The following is a 22,075-nucleotide window of genomic DNA, read 5'->3' as shown; positions in this document are numbered from 1 at the left end:
GTATTTTATATGTAGTGGTGTGTATATGTCAATCCCAATCTCCCAACCAATTTATCTCCCCCCCCCTTTTATCTAGGATTGGTGTTTCATATTTTACTGAAGTCTTAATTATACGGGCATTTCTCAGCTTGGGCGTTTGAGCTGCCATTTTCCTTTAGTGACTGTTGTTTTTTCTGGCCTCTCTACTTGAAGTGTGACCCTGGCATCTTCACTGTTTGCCTTCCCCCGCCTCACCTCAACTTTAAGAAGACACATCAGACTGAATTTGTCCAAATCTTGGTTCCACCACTAGTGGCTATGATATTTACTGGGCAAAATAAAAGAAGTTTCACAGAGCCTTAGTTTTATCATGTAGAAACTGGGGCTAGGAATTGTCCTGAGAACTAAACTGGAGAATACATATAAATCCCCGGGACTGCCACAACACTGGTGATCAGTAGGTGGTCACAATTGATATTAGCAAATATTGTCTTTCGTCATAATTGGGCATCTTTACTGAGAGCTGAATTGCCTCCTTGGGATAATGGTTTTGTACGCAGAGAGCAACAAGGAGTGCGAAATGTGTTTACACAAAGGCCACATTCTCTAGCGACTTGCCTTGGACTTACAGTTGTCCTCCCTCATCCACAGCTTTGCTCTCTGAGGTTTGTTACCCTCAATCCAAAAATATTAAATGGAAAGTTCCAGAAATAAACAGTTGTTAAGTTTTAGATTCCACGCCATTCTCAGCGTGATGAAGTCTCACCATCCTGCTCCAACCCGCTGGGAGTCACCCCTTCGTCCAGCGTTTCCCACCCATTGGTCACTTAGTCGCCATCTCGGTTGTGTCTTAGTATCACAGTGCTTGTGTTCACCTATTACACCTTAAGTAAAGTAGTAACGTCTGCTTTACTTAATGATGGCCCCAAAGTGCAAGACGAGTGATGCCGGCAATTTGGATGTGCCACGGAGAAGCCATAAAGTGCCTCCTTTAAGAGGGAAGGTGAGGGCTTCCCTGGTGGCGCAGTGGTTGAGAGTTCGCCTGCCGATGCAGGGGACGTGGGTTCGTGCCCCGGTCCGGGAAGATCTCACGTGCCGCGGAGCGGCTGGGCCCGTGAGCCATGGCCGCTGAGACTGCGCGTCCGGAGCCTGTGCTCCGCAACGGGAGAGGCCACAACAGTGGGAGGCCCGCGTGCCGCAAAAAAAAAAAAAAAAAAAAGAGAGAGAGAGAGAGAAGGTGAAAGTTCTCAATGTAATAAGAAAAGGAAAAAAATCACATGGTGAAGTTGCTAAGATCTATGGGAAGAACGAATCAAGAAAAAAGAAATTCATGCTCGTTTTGCTGTCATACCTCGAGCAGCAAAAGTTATGGCCATAGTGCGTGATAAGTGCTTATTTAAGATGGAAAAGGCATTAAATATGTCTAGCAAGATACTTTGAGAGAGAGAGACCACATTCACATAACTGACATTATAGTAATTGTTGTAATTGTTCTCTTTTCTTGTTAGTTATTATCGTTAGTCTCTTACCATGCCTAATTTAGAAATTACACTTTGTCTTAGGTATGTATGTATCGGAAAAACCATAGTATATATAGGATTCAGTAGGCATCCACTAGGGATCTTGGAACGTATCCCCTGTGGATAAGGGGGGACTACTATATATATCTCTTTTTTTTTTATTTGATGTTTAGTACTTTCAGATTCAGAACTTTTCTTCGGTCTGCCTAGGCAACATTTTCTCCAAAACAAACATAAGAAGGCCCAGACCTTTCAGGCCTTAAACCAAGCTAGAGGTTAGGAATCCAGTATGAGAAACACCTAACTTTGAATGGGACTTCTCAGGAGAATTTTAACCATAAGGCAAAGATAAGAGTCTGAATTTGTTTAGCTTCTGAAAAGTGGGGAGTTTTTTTTTCCTCTCCCTCAAAGAGGCCTATCTTATTGGAAAGGCCACTTTTGAAGAGTTTCAATACCTGAATGAGTCCAAGGAGTGTGAATCAGTAAAATGCTTTTTGGGTTTTGAGTGTAAGGGTTTTCAGCACGAATTACCTCAGGGGAGCCTATTGGTAATGTGCGTCATCTCCTGATAGACTGAATTTGCAGAATATTTCTCTAAGAGTGTAACACACAACACAGAGCCTGCACATACTAAAATGTAACGTTACACGCTGAACAGAATGACTTACCAGTTTTTGAGCAAAAAAATATATAATAATCACAAATATAATCACAGAAATTCAACCATAAATTCTAGGTTCACCTGAAAATAATTGTTCTCTTCTAAGGGGAAAAAGATAACATATAGAGAACAATACTAGTTCTCAGAACTAGTTCTCAGAACAAAACTTGAATTTGTTTTTCTCAAGTTTTTAATTTAATTTTTATTTTATATTGGACTCTTGTTGATGTACAGTGTTGTGTCAGTTTCAGGTGTACAGCAGCAAAGTGGTTCAGTTATCCATATACGTACATCTGTCCCTTTTCAGATTCTTTTCCCATCTAGGCTGTTAGAGAATAGTGATAGAGTTCCCTGTGCTCTACAGTTCCGTATTCAAAAACTAGGCAATTGGACCATTTCTAAGGGGTAACGTGAGTGAAAGGAAATGACAACTGTTTACAGATTTTGGCAACACTGAAGGCAGGGCCCTTCTCCTAATATACAACAACTGTGCTAACAGCTGCTTTTTTCTTTCTCCCCGGCTCCCTCCTCAAAATCCTTCTACCAGGTTTTTGAGTCATGATGCAAGAATCTGGGACTGAGACGAAAAGTAACGGTTCAGCCATCCAGAATGGGTCAAGCGGCGGCAACCACTTACTAGAGTGCGGCGGCCTCCGGGAAGGGCGGCCCAACGGGGAGACGCCGGCCGTGGACGTGGGGGCGGCCGATCTGGCCCACGTGCAGCAGCAGCAGGTACTGAGCTCTGGAGCGGGGGCTGTGGCGGGCGGTGGGTGCCGATGCTACTGCTTACCCTGACGTTTGACCGCTGCGAATGTCTGGTGCTCACCAGCTCTCTGACCGTAAGCACCATCTTTGAAGCCACTAGCGCAGCAGGGCCCCAGTGACTGGCTTTAAGAGACGGAACTGCCAAGGGCTTGAGAAGTAGAGTCTTGGAAGCCCCCTCTGTCTTGGGGAATGGTGGTTGAAAATGAGGTTGGGTGGACCTCTGGCCACTTCCTTTGAGCCTCTAATGTGTCAGCCTAAAGTTTAACTACTTGCAATAAAACAGATCTTTGGAGAAATGGTTCCCAGTGCTTGAATCAAAAAAGAAATACATAGACTTATTAAGCCTTATGATGAGAGAAACAAAATAAGGGATCAAGGATAAAAGAGAAATGAGGGCTATAAGAGAGGAAAGTAGGTGACTTAGGAGAATAGAAATAAATGGAAATACCCAAGCAGAATTGGGTAAATACCAAGACATCAATAACATAGGCATCGGGGTAAGAAAGTGCTTGCTGCTACCTGGAGGAATTTCGGGAGATGGGCCACTTACAACTGTTTCTTACATACATATGGCAGTTGGTATGTGACTAAATCCTGTTAATGTTTTAAACGCTCTCTTAGTGGTGGCTCCCCAAAATGCACGTAAGTTGCGACGTATTCATTCTGTTATATCCTTTGTAGGCATTTAAGTGGGTACCTGGGAGTGACTGGTAAAATATTTCCAAATGGTAAAGGGTGTGACCCAGAAAATGGCATTGTGTGGCCAGTGTTGACGCAGATTCGAATAAGTAAATAGCATTTGCTTGAAGATAAGCATTGTTTTCCCAGCCTCTCTTGTAATTAGGAAATATTGTTTGTTTTTGTTAATGATAACGGATGATGTTTGTTACATTTTAGTGTTTGATTCATTTATTCAGTACAAAGTAATGGTGCCATTTGGAAAAAGGTGTAAAAAGAATGGTGCATCTTTGGACTTTCGAGTGAAACGGAAATTGTGCTGGGGGTTGAGGGAAGAGAAAGAAAAACAGAAACCTTTTCTCAAACCATTTTCTTGGAATCTATATCAGAGAAGCAAGGCAGTCCCTCCTTGTTTTAGGGATATAGCCTTTGACAGGCTCTAAAACATGTCTTATTTTCTCCTTACTAAGAATTTTTTACAAATAAGGAGCCATTAGATTGTTAGTCTATCAGAAGTTGGTGGAACCAGCATGAGACAATGGACTCTGTTGGGGAAAGATACAACAGAGAGAAAGGGGACACTAACAGACAAGCTAAGGTCTTAATGCAGAGGACTTGAAGTGATTTAATCTCTCTTTTAGTGGCAGCTCAAATCCGATAGTGCCTGCTTCCTGGGCATCACATCAGCTGCGATTTATGATGTGTGTTGTGTATAAACTTTGGGCACTTGCATTAGTGCAAATGGCCAAATTCCACCCAATGCGGTTATTGACAAAACCTATCAGTATATGGTAGAAAGGTATCCATGTGTTTGTGTGTGTATTTGTTCATTTGATATTCTCAGATGTTGATGGTTCTGTTGAGAATAAAGAGTTGGTAATTTGGTTTGCCGTTTTCTGTGCCCTTACCATACAGAAGCCAAGGTCAACTGTTTCTTTTTTTTTCTTTCTTTTTTTTTTTTTGTGCGGTACGTGGGCCTCTCACTGTTGTGGCCTCTCCCGTTGCGGAGCACAGGCTCCGGACGCGCAGGCTCAGCGGCCATGGCTCACGGGCCCAGCCGCTCCGTGGCATGTGGGATCTTCCCGGACCAGGGCACAAACCCGTGTCCCCTGCATCGGCAGGCGGACTCTCAACCACTGCGCCACCCGGGAAGCCCGGTCAACTGTTTCTTTATGGAGTGGTTGAAGTGGGGCTATTGACTGATGTGGTATGAACCCCGAGTAAGTAGTATTTAGATTATGTTAATTGGATAAATGAAAATAAACTTCTTCTGATTTTTATTTGAAAAACTGAAAATCATCCACTATCTCAAAGTCGTAAGCCAGCCAAAAACTTTTATACCATCAACACACACACACACACACACACACACACACACACACAGCCTGACCCCACGAACAGCAACCACAAGTTGACCTCACAGAAGAAAGTTGTATACATGCATATTAACAGCATCTTCCTTGAAAACCATCAGTAGCAAAATCAGTTATTCATGTCTTTCCTCTTTATCTCGGCTGTGACCACTTTGGAAATTATGTTGTTATGGGTTATTGGTATAAAGGTCAATACCTTTTGATTGTACTTCGAAGTGCTTTTAATATTTTTATAACAATTTTATTTCTAATTGCCAAGGACATGTTTTGGGAAGGAAGAAAGCAGTTGGGTCTATCATTGTGGCTAAAACCCCACGTATTGTGCTTGGCAGGCCTTTTTGGTCTTTTAAAATAAAATACTGACAGCTGTGTGACTTCCCTAAGTGTATGATGAGGCTCTTAACAGGTTGTTGGGGGGAAAGAAAATCTGTAGATGAAATAAGAAAAAAACCCCGACAGGATTGAGAAAAGTTTTACGGGACTCGCATCATCAGTTTTCTAACAGACTGAAAACTGCTACAATTAAACAGTTCGGAGAAATCCGAATGTCAGCGTGATGGATGTGGGTTGTTTTCGTCATTTTTATTCTACAGGTTTTTACTTGAAGTGAGAATACCAGCAATGAGAAAATCACAGCCATGCTGAATTCATTACTGCGGTAGTCACACAAAACCACGGATAAAATTTCAATAACTGCAGGCCACAGTTGAGTAAACAGTTGCACTGAAATTTAATTCCTGTTGACTTTTCCCCCATTCCTCGCCAGGGGCACATTCTGACTCTGTAGTACAAAGACAACAGGGGTTACAGCTTTGATTAATGTAGGACAGTGGAAGAGAATTAGAACTGTAAAATATGTTAGAAGTCCATGGAACAAAAAGATCTGGCTTAAAAGGACTTGGTATAAAAATGAGTTAATTATGCTGTGTATGAAACTGAAATGTTCTAGGATTTTCCAGTTGCACCAGTACAATCATTGACGATATAGGGAGAATTTTTACCTAGTGCCGGGATTTAAAATACATAAACGCAAGCCTCTCTGTGTTTGATCGATATTACCAAAGATAATTACGAATGAGAGCAAGTGTCCTTTCAGGATGGAGGGCTTTCACGAAGATTCGCTGTGAAGTGAGTGACTTCTGTGCTGGGTTTGGTCTATAGGTTGGTTAAATCGGGTCCAAACAGACTCTGTGTGTGTGTGTGTGTGTGTGTGTGTGTGTGTGTGTGTGTGTGTGTGTGTGTGTGTGTGTGTGTGTGTGTGTGTGTGTGTGTGTGTGTCTGTGTGTGTGTGTCTGTGTGTGTGTGTCTGTGTGTCTGTGTGTGTGTGTCTGTGTGTGTGTGTGTATTATGTTGACCACTTAGAAAAATGCGAGAAATCTGGCTTTTACATTTTCTCTTGAAAAATCAGCAGATCTGGTAACTGTGGCCAGTATTCCTACAAGGGTAACGATTGTTGGGAGGTGAATTGCTACTAAGTCAGGGAGCCTATAGCCCGGCAGTCAGCCTGAGTTCCCACCCAGTACCTTTGCTGACTTGTACCCTCTGGGCAGTGGAGTTGGTGATTCTTTTCTGGAAGTTGCCATCATCACTCAGAAGCCATCGGCCAAGGAGAGGTGCTACCATTAGCTGGAGGAGCCCGCCCACACACTCACAAACTGTCTTCCTTCCTCAAAACTAAATGTATTATCTCTGTAATGTTTCAACTCTACTTGTATCTGGGGCATGAAACTCTTATAACAATAGTTTTCTAATAATATAATTTGATAATGCTTCTGAACATTTTCTTTTTAGCCATTGAATAATTCTTTACCCAGTACCATCACTGCTTTTTATTTCCTATTATCCCCGTCCCATTTCTAGGTCTGTGAAAGTTCTGTATTGGATATGGACTACTCCATTATGAAACTCAGCAACAAATACTATTACCAATTACTAAAGTTTTTTTTTTTTCTTTCTTTCTTAAAGAAAGGATTTTAAAATGTCCAGAGCAATTTCACAAACTGTGTGGATTAATGCATTTTAAAAGTCTTGAGTTTTAGAAAGCAGGATTTTATTTCCATATTGCTGCAAATGAGAGCTTTTTCAGATAAGCATATTACATAGAGCATAATGTTTAGAAGTTTCTCCGTATACAGCATATGCTGTCAGGTCAATTAACAGAATGCATACTAGAAAATGTTTATTCAATAAAAATGAATAGCTGTTAAATAAAACAGCTATTTCTTAACAACATTCCATTTCATGATGGGCTTTTTTTCTTTTCTTTTTTTTTTTGGTACCACCTGGCACTTTTATTGTCTGCAGATCCGTGTAGGGAGAGCGTTGCTTGCTAGAGTGTTGAGGTGTGGCTGTCATTTTATGTGAGAAGGGCAGTTTAGAAGTAGTCTTGTGAGAAGAACATTTAAAAACAATAAACTAAATATGGAATTCAAAGATATATTATTTGGAGAGTGTGGACAAGTGATGTGTTTACTTCATTATTGCTTCTTTGACATTTGGTTTAAGGTGTTGGACCTTCTAGCCCAAAAGACGTACATGTTTCATGTTAATAATTTAAAAGAAAAAAAAACAGTCAATGACTATTAAGGAGGTACGAGAAATAGAAAGGATAGGGAGCTTCTGCAAAATCATGCACGAGAAGGAGGGGGATCCGCTGGGTTGAATTTTGCCAATGAGCCATTGAAGGAGGTAAAAGATGAGTCATTACACAGGACCAGAGACACTCAGAAATTCTTCTCTTCGTTGTCAGAATGGCAGAATGAATCCCTTCCTTTAGTTTTTTTTTGTTTGTTTTTTTTTTTTTTGCGATACGCGGGCCTCTCACCGTTGCGGCCCCTTCCGTTGCGGAGCACAGGCTCTGGACACGCAGGCCCAGTGGCCATGGCTTACGGGCCCAGCCACTCCGCGGCACGTGGGATCTTCCCGGACCGGGACACGAACCCGTGTCCGCTGCATCGGCTGAAGTTACTAGTTACTAGTGGATATCGAACAGAACAGGGAGAATGTCCTACCAACATGTCAAGTTTTAAGTGCCTCTGTAGAAAACAGTGCCTGGAAGAAATAGCTGTCAGTGTTTGGATGGGCAGTACGGTTGTATGATAGGGGCCCTCCCTTTGTTTCTCATTCTCCCCCATCTTTCTGTGGGGGACCGTGTTAAATTCCAGAGGCCATCCTTTGCTTGTTTACGCTTCTACAGAGGGAAGCCCAGGTGATTAGGTATGTATCTGTAGGTGCAAAGATGAGGCGTCAGTGGCCAGTTCAGCCTTACCATTCTCTTTTTCTTTGAAAAAGGTTCCTTATGAACTCTGTAGGGAATCCCCTCAAATTCCCATTGTAGCAGCCAGGGACTGTGTCTGAAAGGGAGGGTCTCTGGACGCCACTGGAAGGGTAAAGATGTTCAGCATCTTTGTATCCTAAGAGGGAAGCTTTCAGAAGAAAGTACAGAAGAAGAAGAGATTATTCATCTTTATTAGGTGCCCTCATGGGGCTGGGGACTGTGATAGGGGCCAGCGCCTTCCTTCACTCATAGATAAAGACCAAGCTATAGTTTTCGATCATAAAATTAAAAAAAGTTAAAGGAATTACTCTGCTCAGATAGCCTCTTCTGGGATACAAGGTAGAGTTCAAATACTATAGACGATATTGATGGTCAAAAATATTTTGTAGGAATCAATGCCACCAACATGTTAGCGAAAATCAAACAAATTGAAACGGAACAGACAGGAATTCAGATAATTCCTACAAATAAAGAAAAAGCAGCCACAGCAATAACGGACTTGTGCTTTTTCTCAATTCCTTTTGTAGCTATTTCTGGAAAAGGCATCTTTCCCCCTGAATGCTAAATTTAGTTCTCTACTCTGTTGTTTAGGTCTGCCTTCCATCCAAATATTGTTGTCAAAGATTTATGGAACCCGGGATGTGAGCCTTGTATGAAATTCTTTCAAGTTCTGATTTCTGAACAGTTGTGTGTCATTCATCTCTCTCACTGAAAATTAAGATGGCCCAGAAAAAAAAAGAGTCGAGTACATAAGAGAGTGTAGTCCTAGAAACCCGGATGCTGCATTTCACCGTGAGTGAAGTGTACCTTCACTCGCAAGGCATTGCTCCTTTGGGAAGGTAATTTTCAGCCCTGACCTGTGAGCTAAGAATAATAGTAAAGAAAAAAATGCTCCCTATCTCTTGTCTAATCAGAAATCTTTTTGAACTTTCAGGAGGGATGACTTTAATGGTAATTTGTTGACAGAGTAGCTTGGGTGATTGCAAAGAGTTTGTTTTGCACAACTGGCAGGCTCCTATCTGTTCTCTGAAGGCAGGCAACCTACTTTGCTGTTTTGCAAGTGCCTGCCTTTATTGACAACCAGTGCTGAACAGGCAGAATTGGTGTGTTTGTGTAATGTAAACCTATAGCCCGCCCGATGGAGTCTAGCGTTCTTTTAGGTAGCGTACAGATTGTTTGATAAAAAGGGTTACAAGGTGACTGCTTTTATGACAAAGTAGAATAGCAATATAAATGCAAGTGGTGGATGAAGCAGGAGAGAAGGAAGTTTATGTAGGGAACTGAACCCCATATTAGAAAGTTTCTTTTCATCACTTGGTCTTTGAACTCACATCTATTGTAATCATGAAGTGTTAACTTGTACCATTCCAGAGACCCTGTGCTGAATACTGTGTTTGATTTGGTTTGTGGAAATACAACTGTATTTTTTCTTCCCCCCTCTCTCACACGAAAATGTGGTGAAGAGAGTTTCACGTACTGGCCTGGCCTCAGCTTTGGTTCAAGGCGGCTGCTAAATGGACTGCAAAACACGTCTTAACTTTGTTTCTTAGCTTGCAGTTTCTTGAAATTCATTAATTCATTTGTTTGCCTATTTTCATTTCGTCTTTATGGTGTCACGCCTATGTGTGATGAAATGCGGGGACCACATTGCTATGTGAGGTGCTGGGAAAGTATGGGAGCATCACTTGAGGGTCTCTTTGGCTGGAGCCTGAAAAGAAAGCCTGGAGGGGTGGGAAGGTGAGGAGAAGCTGAACTGAGGTCAGTTTGTGGGAGGCTTGAGTTCCTAAGCCAGGGGGAGGTTTCCAAGCTGAAAAGAAAGGCCATCCAAGAGGTGGTAGACTGAAGGTAAAAAAGAAGGTTGGACCCGGCCTGGCTTGGAAGGAAAGAGATCTGGAGAGATTAATCGTAGTTCTGAGGCCATTGCACTTGGTCCTGGATTTAGCAGTGGGACACCAACCCAGGCCTTCTGTCATTGAGGGTACCGTGTTGTTGACCCTGCCTTGTTCCCTGCATTTCTCCTCCTGCCTTGGAAGCCCTTGGTCAGCTGTCAGCCCCATAAGCGCAGGGATAGGCCTTTCTCATCCCCTGATATTCATTCCTCAGCACAGAGCACAGTACCTGGCGGAGAGTAGTTCTTAGCCTCTGTGAATGAATGAAACAGAAAGAGAAAGGAAGGCCTGGGTCACGAGCAAGCATTTCAAGGGCATGTTGGCAAATCGACACTGCCTTTTGGAATAGGAGATGCGGGGGCATCAAGAAGTGGGAGTTATGAGGGGTGATTCAAGATTTCCAGTCTGAATGACGGGCAAAACAGTGCACCGTGAAACAAAGAGAGAAGGGCAGCGGGAGGAGAAGCCAAGCTCCTTTCTACCGGTTACTAATCGGTTATTATGATATGATAAAGAAGGCACAAACATAATTTGTAAATAAAGGGTGGATTTATTTTGGAAAAGTCCCGCTTTTGTTTCAAGGCTGTTTAAAAAAAAGACACCCTCCTATGTCACTCAAACTCGCTACTTTGATTGTATGTGTTTATTCAGATTAAAATTATCGAATATTTTCCCTTTAGCCTCTGCCAGTTACTAATGAGTATATCTTCCAAAAGTCACATGGGAAGTGCTGATAAACTGCTTGTGTTCCTATTGATCAGGGAATGCGCTTATCTCTCTTCGAGAACAAAACTACCAAGTTAGATCTTTGATAAAGTGTCTCATATTGACACAGGTTTCTTAGATGAATTTGTTTTTTTAAGGTGAAGGGAGTGCCTGTTGTGTTTCCTTTGTTGGAAAAACACAATGTGTAATTATTAAACAGTTGGTGCTATTGGAAGACCTATTTAGGAGGTATAGATTCAACTGGTGAGGGAGAGCAGGGCTTGTTTGTGAGTTGAAGTTGAGCCCTGCGTAGAGGTGGGTGGAGGGAAGGAAGCTCTGTTCTCTTTAATCCTTCTCGAGAGAGTATTTTCCAGTATCTTCTATATAAACTGACAGTGCAAATACTGACTTCGGAGGCGATAGGATTTTTTATTTTGTGAAGTTGGTAACCCTAAGGTTCTCCCCGAATTAACTCTGTAGGCCCATTTTTAGACTGTGCCTTTGAGACTGTACCCAAAATAAAATGAACTTCCTGACGCAGATTCATCTTCCGCAGAGTTTCCTAAAGTAGACTGTTTATTACACCCTTTCTCATCCACGCAACCATAAGTAATTGTCAGAATCATGTCGCTTGTCAAGAGAGGCAAGTGTCAGCTGTTCTGAAATCGGCGTTTTTATCACTGTACCTTCCCTCACCCCCAACACCCCTCTCTCCACATTGAAGGGAAGGTGACATGATGTCTTAGTCATTCAAATCCAATAACTTTTAATCTGAAGGTTAAGTAGTGAGATATAAACTAAGAGATGATAATATCAATTTTATGTTCACTGAAGGGCACAGTATACCTCTTTCTAGTGTGGAGGGAAAATTGTGCGTAAAATGTCTTTTGCTTCTCAACAGCAGAGCTGGGCCTCTCAGAGCCAAAGGAAGAAAGAGTTTTGGAAAAATTCAATAAAATAAGACGTAACATCCTAGAACAGGGCAAAAGTAGCCTTTTATTGTTGTAATGATTGTGTTAATTTTTCAAGGTTGCACGGTAAGAAGTCGTTCCATCTTTATAGCCTCTTGTATTGACTCCTGTTATCCTCTCTAAGAACTCAGCACCCTTTTCAAGGTTAAAGACTGGGAGAGAATGACATAATGCTCATTCTTTCCTGACTATTTTTGGTCCTAATGTGTATGATAAATAATACTGTGATAATATTGCTTAACTTGCCTCATTTTTTTTCCCTCCTCGTGATGATATTTCCATTTCCACGCAATAGAAATTCAACATGCCAAGGTACTAAGTGAAAATGCCTTGGCAACGTGCATTTTGATCATGATCTGCTGATTTATTTCGTTAGATTTACACTTGTCTTACAAACACAAAGTTTGTGCCGTGTATTCTACGGATATGTTATGGGCATTTATGTACAGGCTTACTGTACCATTAATATGCTGTAAGAGGGAAAGAAAGCATCCTGCATAAACTGGGTATGCGATATTCCCCGTTATGATTGTCAAGATGATATCCTGTAATGTAGTGATTCACAATGATAATTGTCAAGATTGCGTTCTGGAATTATTTTAAACCTGTCTCAGCCATTCATTACCCATTACCTTTTTTGGGTAAGTTCTAGGTACAAAGCACTGTCTTGAACCTGCAGACCATACTGCGGGTCGGGGAACTAAGGCAGAGGCCAAATCTGGCCTGCCACCTATTCTTCGAAATAAAGATTCTGTTGGAATACAGCCATGCCCCTTTTTTCTCTGGTCTACAGCTGCTTTCTCCCTACCACAGCAGAGGGGGGTTGTTGCAACAGAGAACGTGTGGCTCACAAAACCTAAAATACTTACTACCTGGTCCTTTACGGAAAAAGTTTGTTGACCCCCCTGGATTAGTGAATGGCAGACGTGGCAAGATTTGCCTTTCAGAACCTTCTCCACTTACTGTCAAGTAACAAAACCGAAGGATCGTTCCCTCCTTTTTTTCTAAAGTATCCATATATATGTATATATCTCATACTTTAAGACTTCTTTTGCGTTTTCTAAAATGGTAAATTAACGGGTAGTTGTCATCATACCTGCAGGGTTGCTTTCTAATCCTCTAATCCTGTATACATCTTACAAATGAAAAGTTTTGGCACAGTTGGTGGTTAGAAGAATAATCAGCCAGCCTACTAAGAAAATGGAGGGTGGGACACTGAGGGAGTCACTCGAAGAGCAGACATCTTTGGCCGTGTTCTCCTACCAAAGAAAATTCGCATTAAAAAGTAGCATATCTTATATTCGCAGTCTCTTGGTTGGCTAGAAGATGCAAAGAAATGTCCTGAATATCTCCCTGCATTCATAAAGTTCATGAACTAATTGGACTAGAACAAGACATAAACATGTACATTAAATACTAGTAACAATTTCAAAGCACATGAAGGTAAGCTGTGGAAGAGATGCAATTGATTAATCGACACGTACGTGATTTAAGCAATAAATCTTCAGTAACCCGGAGAGGAAGAGTTTATTTGTGTCTGTACTGGTGGAATTTTTGAAGACACTGATAAAACTGAGGAAACGGTAACTCACTATGTGCACACCAGATGATTTAGTTTAACCCTTTCAATCAGGAGATGATGAATAGAAGGTATATACTGAGCTATGTGGATTTGGCTTATGACTTAGATACTAAGTGGCCAAGAGGTGTATCTTTGCCATTTTGTCATTTTTAATTTGGTGAGAAGCAAGGGTGGTTTTCTATTGTGGAAGGCCTGGAGGCATATGGTAAGTAGAGGTCATTTTATGCTGGATGCCAGCATCTGAGTTGATTGGTCTCCAGGAAATGGTCCGGGGCCTATCTGTTTACACAGACCATTGCCTGAGTTGAGTGTATGATTTCCAGAGATTAGATGAGAGCCGACAAGGCTGGTCATTTGATTGGTGGTGTCCGTATTTCATATACTTTTATATTGAATTTTAGCTCATTCACCTCTATTCATCATATAGCTAGGACAACTGAAACCATAGTACCTTATTTTAAAATAGTTGTCAAATTTGAAGCTCTTTACTCAATCCAGCGATTTTAATGAACTGACAGTCTTTCCTAGAAAATACATTGGCCTGGTGCTTTCTCCCGTCTGCCTTTCTTCTTTCTTTTCTTACCTTCTCGTTTGTTTCTATTTTTAAGTTTGTTATCGGGTGACTTATCCTTCTGCAGTATTTCCCAATTAGTGAAAAATCTCTTTACTCTTCCAGGTGGGTGGGTTTCTCTGCCCTAGGTCATATCTTTAATTCCATGATTCTTATACTGTTCACCTCTTTAAGGTCCCTCCTTTGTGAATCTGATGAAACCTGAGCACCTTTCACTATGAAAAGTGTGTGTATACGTGTGTGTTTGTGTAATTTTGCAATTACAGTTTCATGTGCATCCCGCCCCCAATTAAAACACTCTACCGCCCATACTGCATGTTAATTAGATTTGCTAGCTGGTTCAGTGTTTTGACAAATGTTTCCAGATTTTTCTATGTTTAATTAATGTTAAGTGTATTAGTAACCTATCTCTAATTTGGAAAAGGTTTCCTCTTTTGGCTCTAAATGCTTACCAATGTGTCCCTGGAATTAGTTCTTGGATATCTTAAATGTAGCACTATCAATGCCAGCTCTGAAGGAAACTTTGGAAAATAAGGTCATATAAAGCACTCTGCACAGGTCCTGAGAGTCATTTTATGTTTATTCATAGGCGTCCACCAGGTTTACATACTCTTGAACTTTTCTAACTGAAGAACACTATATACTAGTTGGAAGATCTTTGACCACATTAGCAAAGATTACAGTAAATGATGCGTACAGCCCTGGCACCCCCTTATGTGGCTAATATAAACTTGTGTAGCCCATTCTGGGGGCTGTTTGGCGTTGTGTAGCAGGAGGCTTAGAACAGTCACACCCTTTGATTCAGGGTAACGCTTTTACTGAGCAGTTGTATAGCATTCAGCAGCGGTTCTCAAACTTTTTATAGGTATGGGAATCATTTAGAGGACGACGTCTTAAAGCAGATTGCAGGACCCACCCTCAGAGTACTTTATTCTGTAGATCTGGGATGGGGCCCAAGAATTTGCATTTCTGGTGCTTCTAACCCATTCTCTGCTGCTGGCTAGGGCACACTTGATAACCACTGGAAACGGCAGAGCATCTAAAGGCATAAATGATGGAGCCAGCTTGTTTGGCCTGAGTCATGACTCTGCACTGCCACTTACTAGTTTGGTGATTGCACAAGTCAGTTAATTTCTCTGTGCCTCAGTTTACACATCCATCACATGGGGATGATATCAGCGTTTAATATTCTGAGTATATGGGTCTGTAAATGTTAGCTGCTGGTATTCTTATCTTTAGCACCATCATCACCATCATCATCATCATTAGGAATTTAACCTACAGAAATAATGTGAAGCAAACGGAAAGATATATACCTGAAGATGTTCATTATGGTAGTATTTATGATATGGTAGTATTTATGATACGAAAAATTAAAAATACCCTAAATCACTGACATTAGAAGAAAGGTTAAATAAATGGTTATACATAAGTTAGAAGTAATAAGTACCCATTAAGACACACACTTGTGGAATATTTAATAACTTTATCAATTATAAACATTTTTAACTTAAAAAATTATAGTACAGTAGTTGGTGGGAGAAAAAAACTGAAAAAGCCTATTAAAAAAAGTTACCAATAGTTTTTGTATGTTTATGGGATTGTACTTTTTCTTTTTTTTTAACATCTTTATTGTAGTATAATTGCTTTACAGTGATGTGTTAGTTTCTGATTTATAACAAAGTGAATCAGCTATACATATACATATACCCTCATATCCCCTCCCTCTTGCTTCTCCCTCCCTATCCCCCCCTCCCTATCCCACCCCTCTAGATGGTCACAAAGCACCAAGCTGATCTCCCTGTGCTATGCGGCTGCTTCCCACTAGCTATCTATTTTATGTTTGGTAGTGTATATATGTCCATGCCACTCTCTCACTTCGTCCCAGCTTACCCTTCCCACTCCCCGTGTCCTCAAATTATGGGATTGTACTTTATTTTGTATAGTTTTCATTTTTCTGTATATTCTAAAATTTCTGCAGTGATATTTATTGCCTTTATAATTTAAAAGTTATTATTATGTAACGCACATTCACACTGTTTGGAAACTTTTATGAGCGTATAGAAATGGCAGAGAATACCTGTCCCTTGAGCAAGATTTATATGTATTTTATGCAATGTATTTATATAGTATTTTATATAAATATAATACAAATTTAATATAAATTTATAAAATAATATAAATAAAATATATACGTATATCTTATACATATTTATATTTAAAAAAAAATTTGTACAGAATTCAAGGGATACATTTTTGTAGTTACAAGATTTTCTCCCATGACACGTTTGTGGTTTCAGCGACACGTCTTCTCCCTAGTGCTATCTCTCCACCAACTTCTAGTGCTTCCGCCAACAAAATTGACAGCCACTAGCCATCCTTGTATACCACCATCAACGTGTGACAAAAGTCAGTCTGTTGTCAATCGAAAGAGTATAGATGAAAAAAAAAATGCACTTAGATTTCTCCACTGCTCCCCTATTCAAAGTTCCTTCCTTGTTTGTTTGGACTTTGTCCCGTATTGTAGCGACAATCATATACAAATATACCTAGTTGCTTACCCAATGTGTGCTGTTTCCACTTGAAATTTATTTCACCGCCCTAGGGAACTAGAAAAGGTAGGAGGAACATTTCATTCGAGACATTTTGGAATCCTACTGACAACGGTTTAAAACCCAGCTCCAGCACTTACTGAATGCGGGAAGTTGAGCGAGTTATGCCAGTCTCTCTGAGCCTCACTTTTCTCATCTGTAAAATGGGGCAATAGAAATAACTTGTAGAGAGGGTTTATGTGACGAATACACTGAATAATAATATACATAAAGGCCCTGGCACGGTAGTTAGCCCTTTAAAATGTGCTCACAACACCATTATTGTCCTTGTTCAGTGCCTTTTGAGGACACGGTAAAGGCTTGCCTGACATCCTAGGGACCCAGAGATAGAGGTCGGGGGGATCCAAGTTGCTTCTCCAGACTGTTCCATTCTTTTCTTTTTTAATATTTTATTTATTTATTTATTTATTTATTTATTTATTTATTTATTTACGTATGTATGGCTGTGTTAGGTCTTCGTTTCTGTGCGAGGGCTTTCTCTAGTTGCAGCAAGCGGGGGCCACTCTTCATCGCGGTGCGCTGGCCTCTCACTATCGCGGCCTCTCTTGTTGCGGAGCACAGGCTCCAGACGCGCAGGCTCAGTAGTTGTGGCTCACGGGCTTAGCTGCTCCGCGGCATGTGGGATCTTCCCAGACCAGGGCTCGAACCCGTGTCCCCTGCATTGGCAGGCAGATTCTCAACCACTGCGCCACCAGGGAAGCCCCCAGACTGTTCCACTCTTTAGGCTACTCCAGCCACTTCATATTCAAATCCAATCACCTTAGAACATTGTAGACGGTCAAGCTGGAGACCTCCAAGGGAACCCTCCTCTGTGAATAGGGGAATTCTTGTGTCTTCCCTCACTGAGACGATTGATTGAAAGAAGCACACAGGCCTGTTGGACAACCAGAACTCTTCCTTTAGAAACCGAGCACTACGTGAAGACTGCAGAGAATCAGTTCCTGTAGGCAGTTAGTGCCCCCAGTTTACCGTTCTAGAAAAGAAAACACACATCCTAATAAATACAGAATTTCTCCTCCATACCTGCTAGCAACATGACTGAAGGGGCCCCTCACACAAATGTTTTAAATTTACAGGCAGAGTTAAGGGGACACCGTTTGCCTCCAGAATCTGAATTGAATCAGGGTTTTATTTCAGATAAAATCTTTGGGGCTCATAACTTAAAAAACACAACTTTTACTGGCATTACGCAATTTGCCACGGGTCATTTAGCAAAATGTTTGTATATGTAAGCCCAGGTTCTTCTTTTAAGAAAAAGGAGGAGGGGGGAGGGCGGGGATTGGATTTTGCTAAAATCCAGGTGGTGTTTCAGTTTATATTTACTTTTAATTGGAAATCAAATACAGGCAAGGGAGAAAAAAAATCTACCATGTTTTCTTTACTAAGAGTATCCATTGGGGAGGGGAAGGACGCTGCCAGCCAGATTTTAAGAAGCAGCTTTTTTATTGGCATGTCTATTTTTTTTTTTTCTGGCTAAATTCTTGTGCCTGCATTTTCTTTTTTAACATCTAAGTTTTTACACATGGCAATGATTTTTTATGTCTCAATGCTCCATGCTGCCCTCCCTCTGTAATTTCCATGGGATTAGTACCTAGAACCAGGACAGCAAATAATTACACGCTACACATAACCAATAGCTTCCCTAGGCTGTTGTCTGGCAAGTCCCCTGTTTAGGTTCCAGTCTGAGATAGTATTTGATTCTTGTGGCCTGACTTGATTTGTGGAAGGCTGGGAAGTTTCTGAAAAAATTAGAAACAGGAAAAAAAAAAAAAAGTTGATTAAAAAAAGTTTTAAAGCTAGAGTTTTAGAAGGTCCACCAGTGTGTGGCTATAACTAGCCACTGGTGCATTTTGGGTAACTACTATAAAATATTGGCAAAGAGACTGTGGCACAATTAGAAGATGGCCACGGAATGTGCTGGAAGAGGTACCTAGACAGGCACTTAATGCCACTAGTGCCTGCAAAATACCCGCATGTGCCAAAGCCAGGAGTGAAATCCTCAGGGCCAGCTCTGTGTGAGGCTTGGGTGTCATTCAGATGTTTTCAATTGAAAACTGAATAGCAAATAATTTTTCGTTTTCTACTGCACAATTACTTTACATGTTCATTGGAGAAAAATTAGAAGATGTAGCTAAGAAAGCAGAGACAAAAGAAATCATATCTCCTGCAATCTCATTTTACAGAGATAACAACTGTTGACATTTTGGTAGATATTCTGTAGCTGTTCTGTTTTTTTTTAACCATGCCTTCACATTTTTACGTATTCATTTCCCATTCCCACCATAGAACTATATAGATTAAAAAAACCATCTAGCAATCATTTGTTTACCAGTGGGAATGGTTAGGGTTAATTCTCTTACATGGTAGTTTACTTTTTCATGTTTTAGTATTTTGTATTTATAGCTGTAGGGGAAAATGTGTGTTCTTAGTTTCAAATTTCATAGTTTCAGGCCTAATTAATTCTAGCTAGTTTCCTAACTCTACCCCCCTTCACTTTTTCCCAGCTTTGTCAAGTAATTCCGTATTTAGGCACATTACTTACAAATTATTTTGAAGAGGAAACAACACAGGATGATGATAGGTAATCTACCCATTTTCAGTAAATGAGTGCGTTTCTTTATTTGATCCAAAATCTTAAACATTCCGATTGTCACAGATTTTTATACGTTTGAAATTACTAATATCACCAATAGTAATGGTATTAGAAGTAGTAGTATTATTAACAGCAAATTTATTGAAAGTGCCTTTCTTCCGGACTTGGGCTTGGTACTCCCACATATATCAGTACAGTTTGTTCTCACATGCACCCTGTGAACTAAGTACTCTTAAAATTCCTATTCATCACGGAAAGATTAGCTGCCCAAGTTCACACTGCTTATAACTGGACCAGCCCAGCTTCTAACCCACATCTGCCCGAGCCCACAGCCTGAACCCTTCATCCCAGCCCGCGGTCTCCTCTGGTTGTGTTTCTTGTAGTGACGATCAGGCCAGGCTGCAGGGATTTCTCCCACTTTCCTTGGCCTCCTTCCCATTGTGAGTACCCTAAAAGGTTGTCTCATTCAGAACTCTTTCGCTTCATCCCATCTTTTCTTGCTAAAAGTCCTGTAGGAAAATACCAGATATTCCCATAGACAGAAGCTTTTCCATTTCCTCCCTTGCTTATTTTTATGTTGAGCCCTTATTTTTAGCAAACATGCCCACTTTTAAGCATCTTGCAGCCTGGGTTCATTTCTTTCCATTTCCAAGGGAGAGTCCTGCTTCACACCTGTTGCTGCATCCTTATAATGAACACCCAAGCCTGGTACACCCGGGCAGAAATGAGCGTGATTCTCTCTGTTTCCCAAACACTTCAATTGGAAGGCCTTTGTTTTCCTCCAGAAACGACAGAAATTCAGCAGCGCTGGTGGTGATGTTTACAGCGTGCTGGAGGAAATAAAGCTCAAGTGTGCGTGTTCTGAAAGCTCGGGACCATACCTCCAACATGGCAACTTGTCGGATGGCTGTCTCTTTAGCTAGTCAGGGGGATGGAAGTGTTGGCTCTTAAGCAATGGGAAATCTGGCTGGATTAATAAGTCTGCGCGTAGTAAGCTATAAGCTGCTGTGGCTGCAATAGCTATTTTATAGACAACTTAAAAGCAACCATTTGGGGTTGGACAAGTTTCCCTTTCTTTCTCTTGTGTTTGGGTCCATGGAAACAGAAGACTTAAAACTGCAAACTTTCTCCAGGTGCCCCAAACAGCTGTCACTGACTGACAGGGCTGGGGAAATACCTTCTGTGTTTTCTTAGTATTATGTAACAGTCTCAAACCCTTTCCCCAAGCAACAAAAATGGATTTGAATAAAAATATTTCTGGTACCCTGTGTTTCTGGAGAAAATTGCTCATGCAGCTTCACTGGTGAACGCGTTAGTCCTTTGGAAGTCACCACAGTCATTTTCGTCGTCTTCATATCTGGAAGAGTGGATTATTTTGCTTTAAGAGTGACTAGCCCTGTGGACACAATGTCCTTTGCTCCCCAAGCAGTATTTTGTATTAATGTTTCTGTGGCCCGTGCTTTGCCCGCATCCAACACCGCTGTAGTCAACAACAAAAAAAATGGCTTAGCATGATAAATAAAAGATAGCACTCACGAAGGATGCCTGCTGGGACTTACGGTGGGAGTTTTAAAGATTCATAACCTACAAGTCAAACTATGTACATTTCCCTGGCAGCCTAGCATGTGTTTGTTTCCTGTTTGGGAAATCATCTTCACTTTCAAGGCATACTTCTCAAAGTCGGCTGATGGCGTCCAGTCCTTTGCTTTAACCATTCATCCAGCTCACGTGATAGCTGGTCAGTGTTCTGGCTCAACACAAACGCCCAGACACCAGGCTGCAGCAGATCTTTTTAAGTCTATCTTTATCTCTCTCTCACCTTTAAAAACAAACCGGCAGGTCTGCTTTTGGCAAGAACTGTGGAGTAGGCTGGAAAGCGTTTTTCTTCGAAGAAAAGTCGGAATTTGAAAATCTCCCACTTTTGCATCGCCGTTTGAGAGGCAGGGAACCTCAGTTCCTCGAAGGTGTCACCACGGCCACATCTGTGTTGTCATTGCCAAAAAAGAGACGTGCTTGGTGGGCTAGAGAAGAAAGCCAGGCTATTTCAGTTCCAAGTACCAGGAGCTGAAAAAAATGCACATGTCTGGGTGGAACATGTGCATGTTGGCACCTCAAGCTGCTTTGAAAGTCCAGGGTAGGTCCCAACCTGCCCACTCTCCTTACAACCTCAGCATTCTTCTCCAGAAGGTTTCACAGAACTTTGATCTCTCCTAACAATTCTTTATTACATTTGAGTAGGTCATTCCTTCTACCCCTAGCTACGGGTGCCAAGGTCTTTTAGAATCTGTCCGTTCTGGGACTTCCCTGGTGGCACAGTGGTTAAGAATCCGCCTGCCAATGCAGGGGACACGGGTTCGGTCCCTGGTCTGGGAAGATGCCACATGCTGCAGAGCAACTAAGCCCATGCGCCACAGCTACTGAGCCAGCACTCTAGAGCCCGTGAACCACAACTACTGAGCCCACGTGCCACAACTGCTGAAGCCCGTGTGCCTAGAGCCTGTGCTCCACAAGAGAAGCCACCACAATGAGAAGCCCGCACACCCCAACGAAGAGTATCCCCCGCTCGCCGCAACTAGAGAAAGTCCACGTGCAGCAATGAAGACCTAATGTAGCCAAAAATAAATTTTAAAAAATTTTAAAATATTTTAAAAAATTTTAAAATAAATTTTAAAAAAACCTGTCCCTCCCATAGGAATGATAGAAGAACTTCATTTCGTCCCTTGCACACACATTTATCTATTCCCGCTTGATTGTACCTATTACCTCCTGTATCCTCAATTCTCCTTCCCCATCTCCACTCCTGACCCCCAATATATAGATGCATGCGATCGCTTCTCTTCTTTTTCTTTCTCTGTAGGGTTATAGAATTTTTTAAATTCCTTAGATGATCCAGCCTCAC

The 22,075-nt window shown here is 41.4% G+C and overlaps 1 protein-coding gene across 12 annotated transcripts in view; it reads left to right on the top strand.

Annotated features, from left to right (window-relative positions):
* FOXP1 (forkhead box P1) overlaps positions 1-22,075 on the top strand; it is a 595,507-nt gene that overhangs the window by 361,960 nt on the left and 211,472 nt on the right. For all 12 annotated transcript variants that reach the window (XM_060022897.1, XM_060022898.1, XM_060022901.1 and 9 more), the window contains one exon: positions 2,708-2,892. In XM_060022897.1, coding sequence (XP_059878880.1) covers positions 2,719-2,892 — 174 coding nt within the window. In that variant the 5' untranslated portion in view covers positions 2,708-2,718. The remainder of the gene's footprint in view (positions 1-2,707; positions 2,893-22,075) is intronic.

Source organism: Delphinus delphis, chromosome 10 (genome assembly GCF_949987515.2).
Source record: "Delphinus delphis chromosome 10, mDelDel1.2, whole genome shotgun sequence".
Classification (NCBI taxonomy): Eukaryota; Metazoa; Chordata; class Mammalia; order Artiodactyla; family Delphinidae; genus Delphinus; species Delphinus delphis.
Note: the sequence above shows the minus strand (reverse complement) of the source record. Positions and strands in the feature narration are given on the sequence as shown.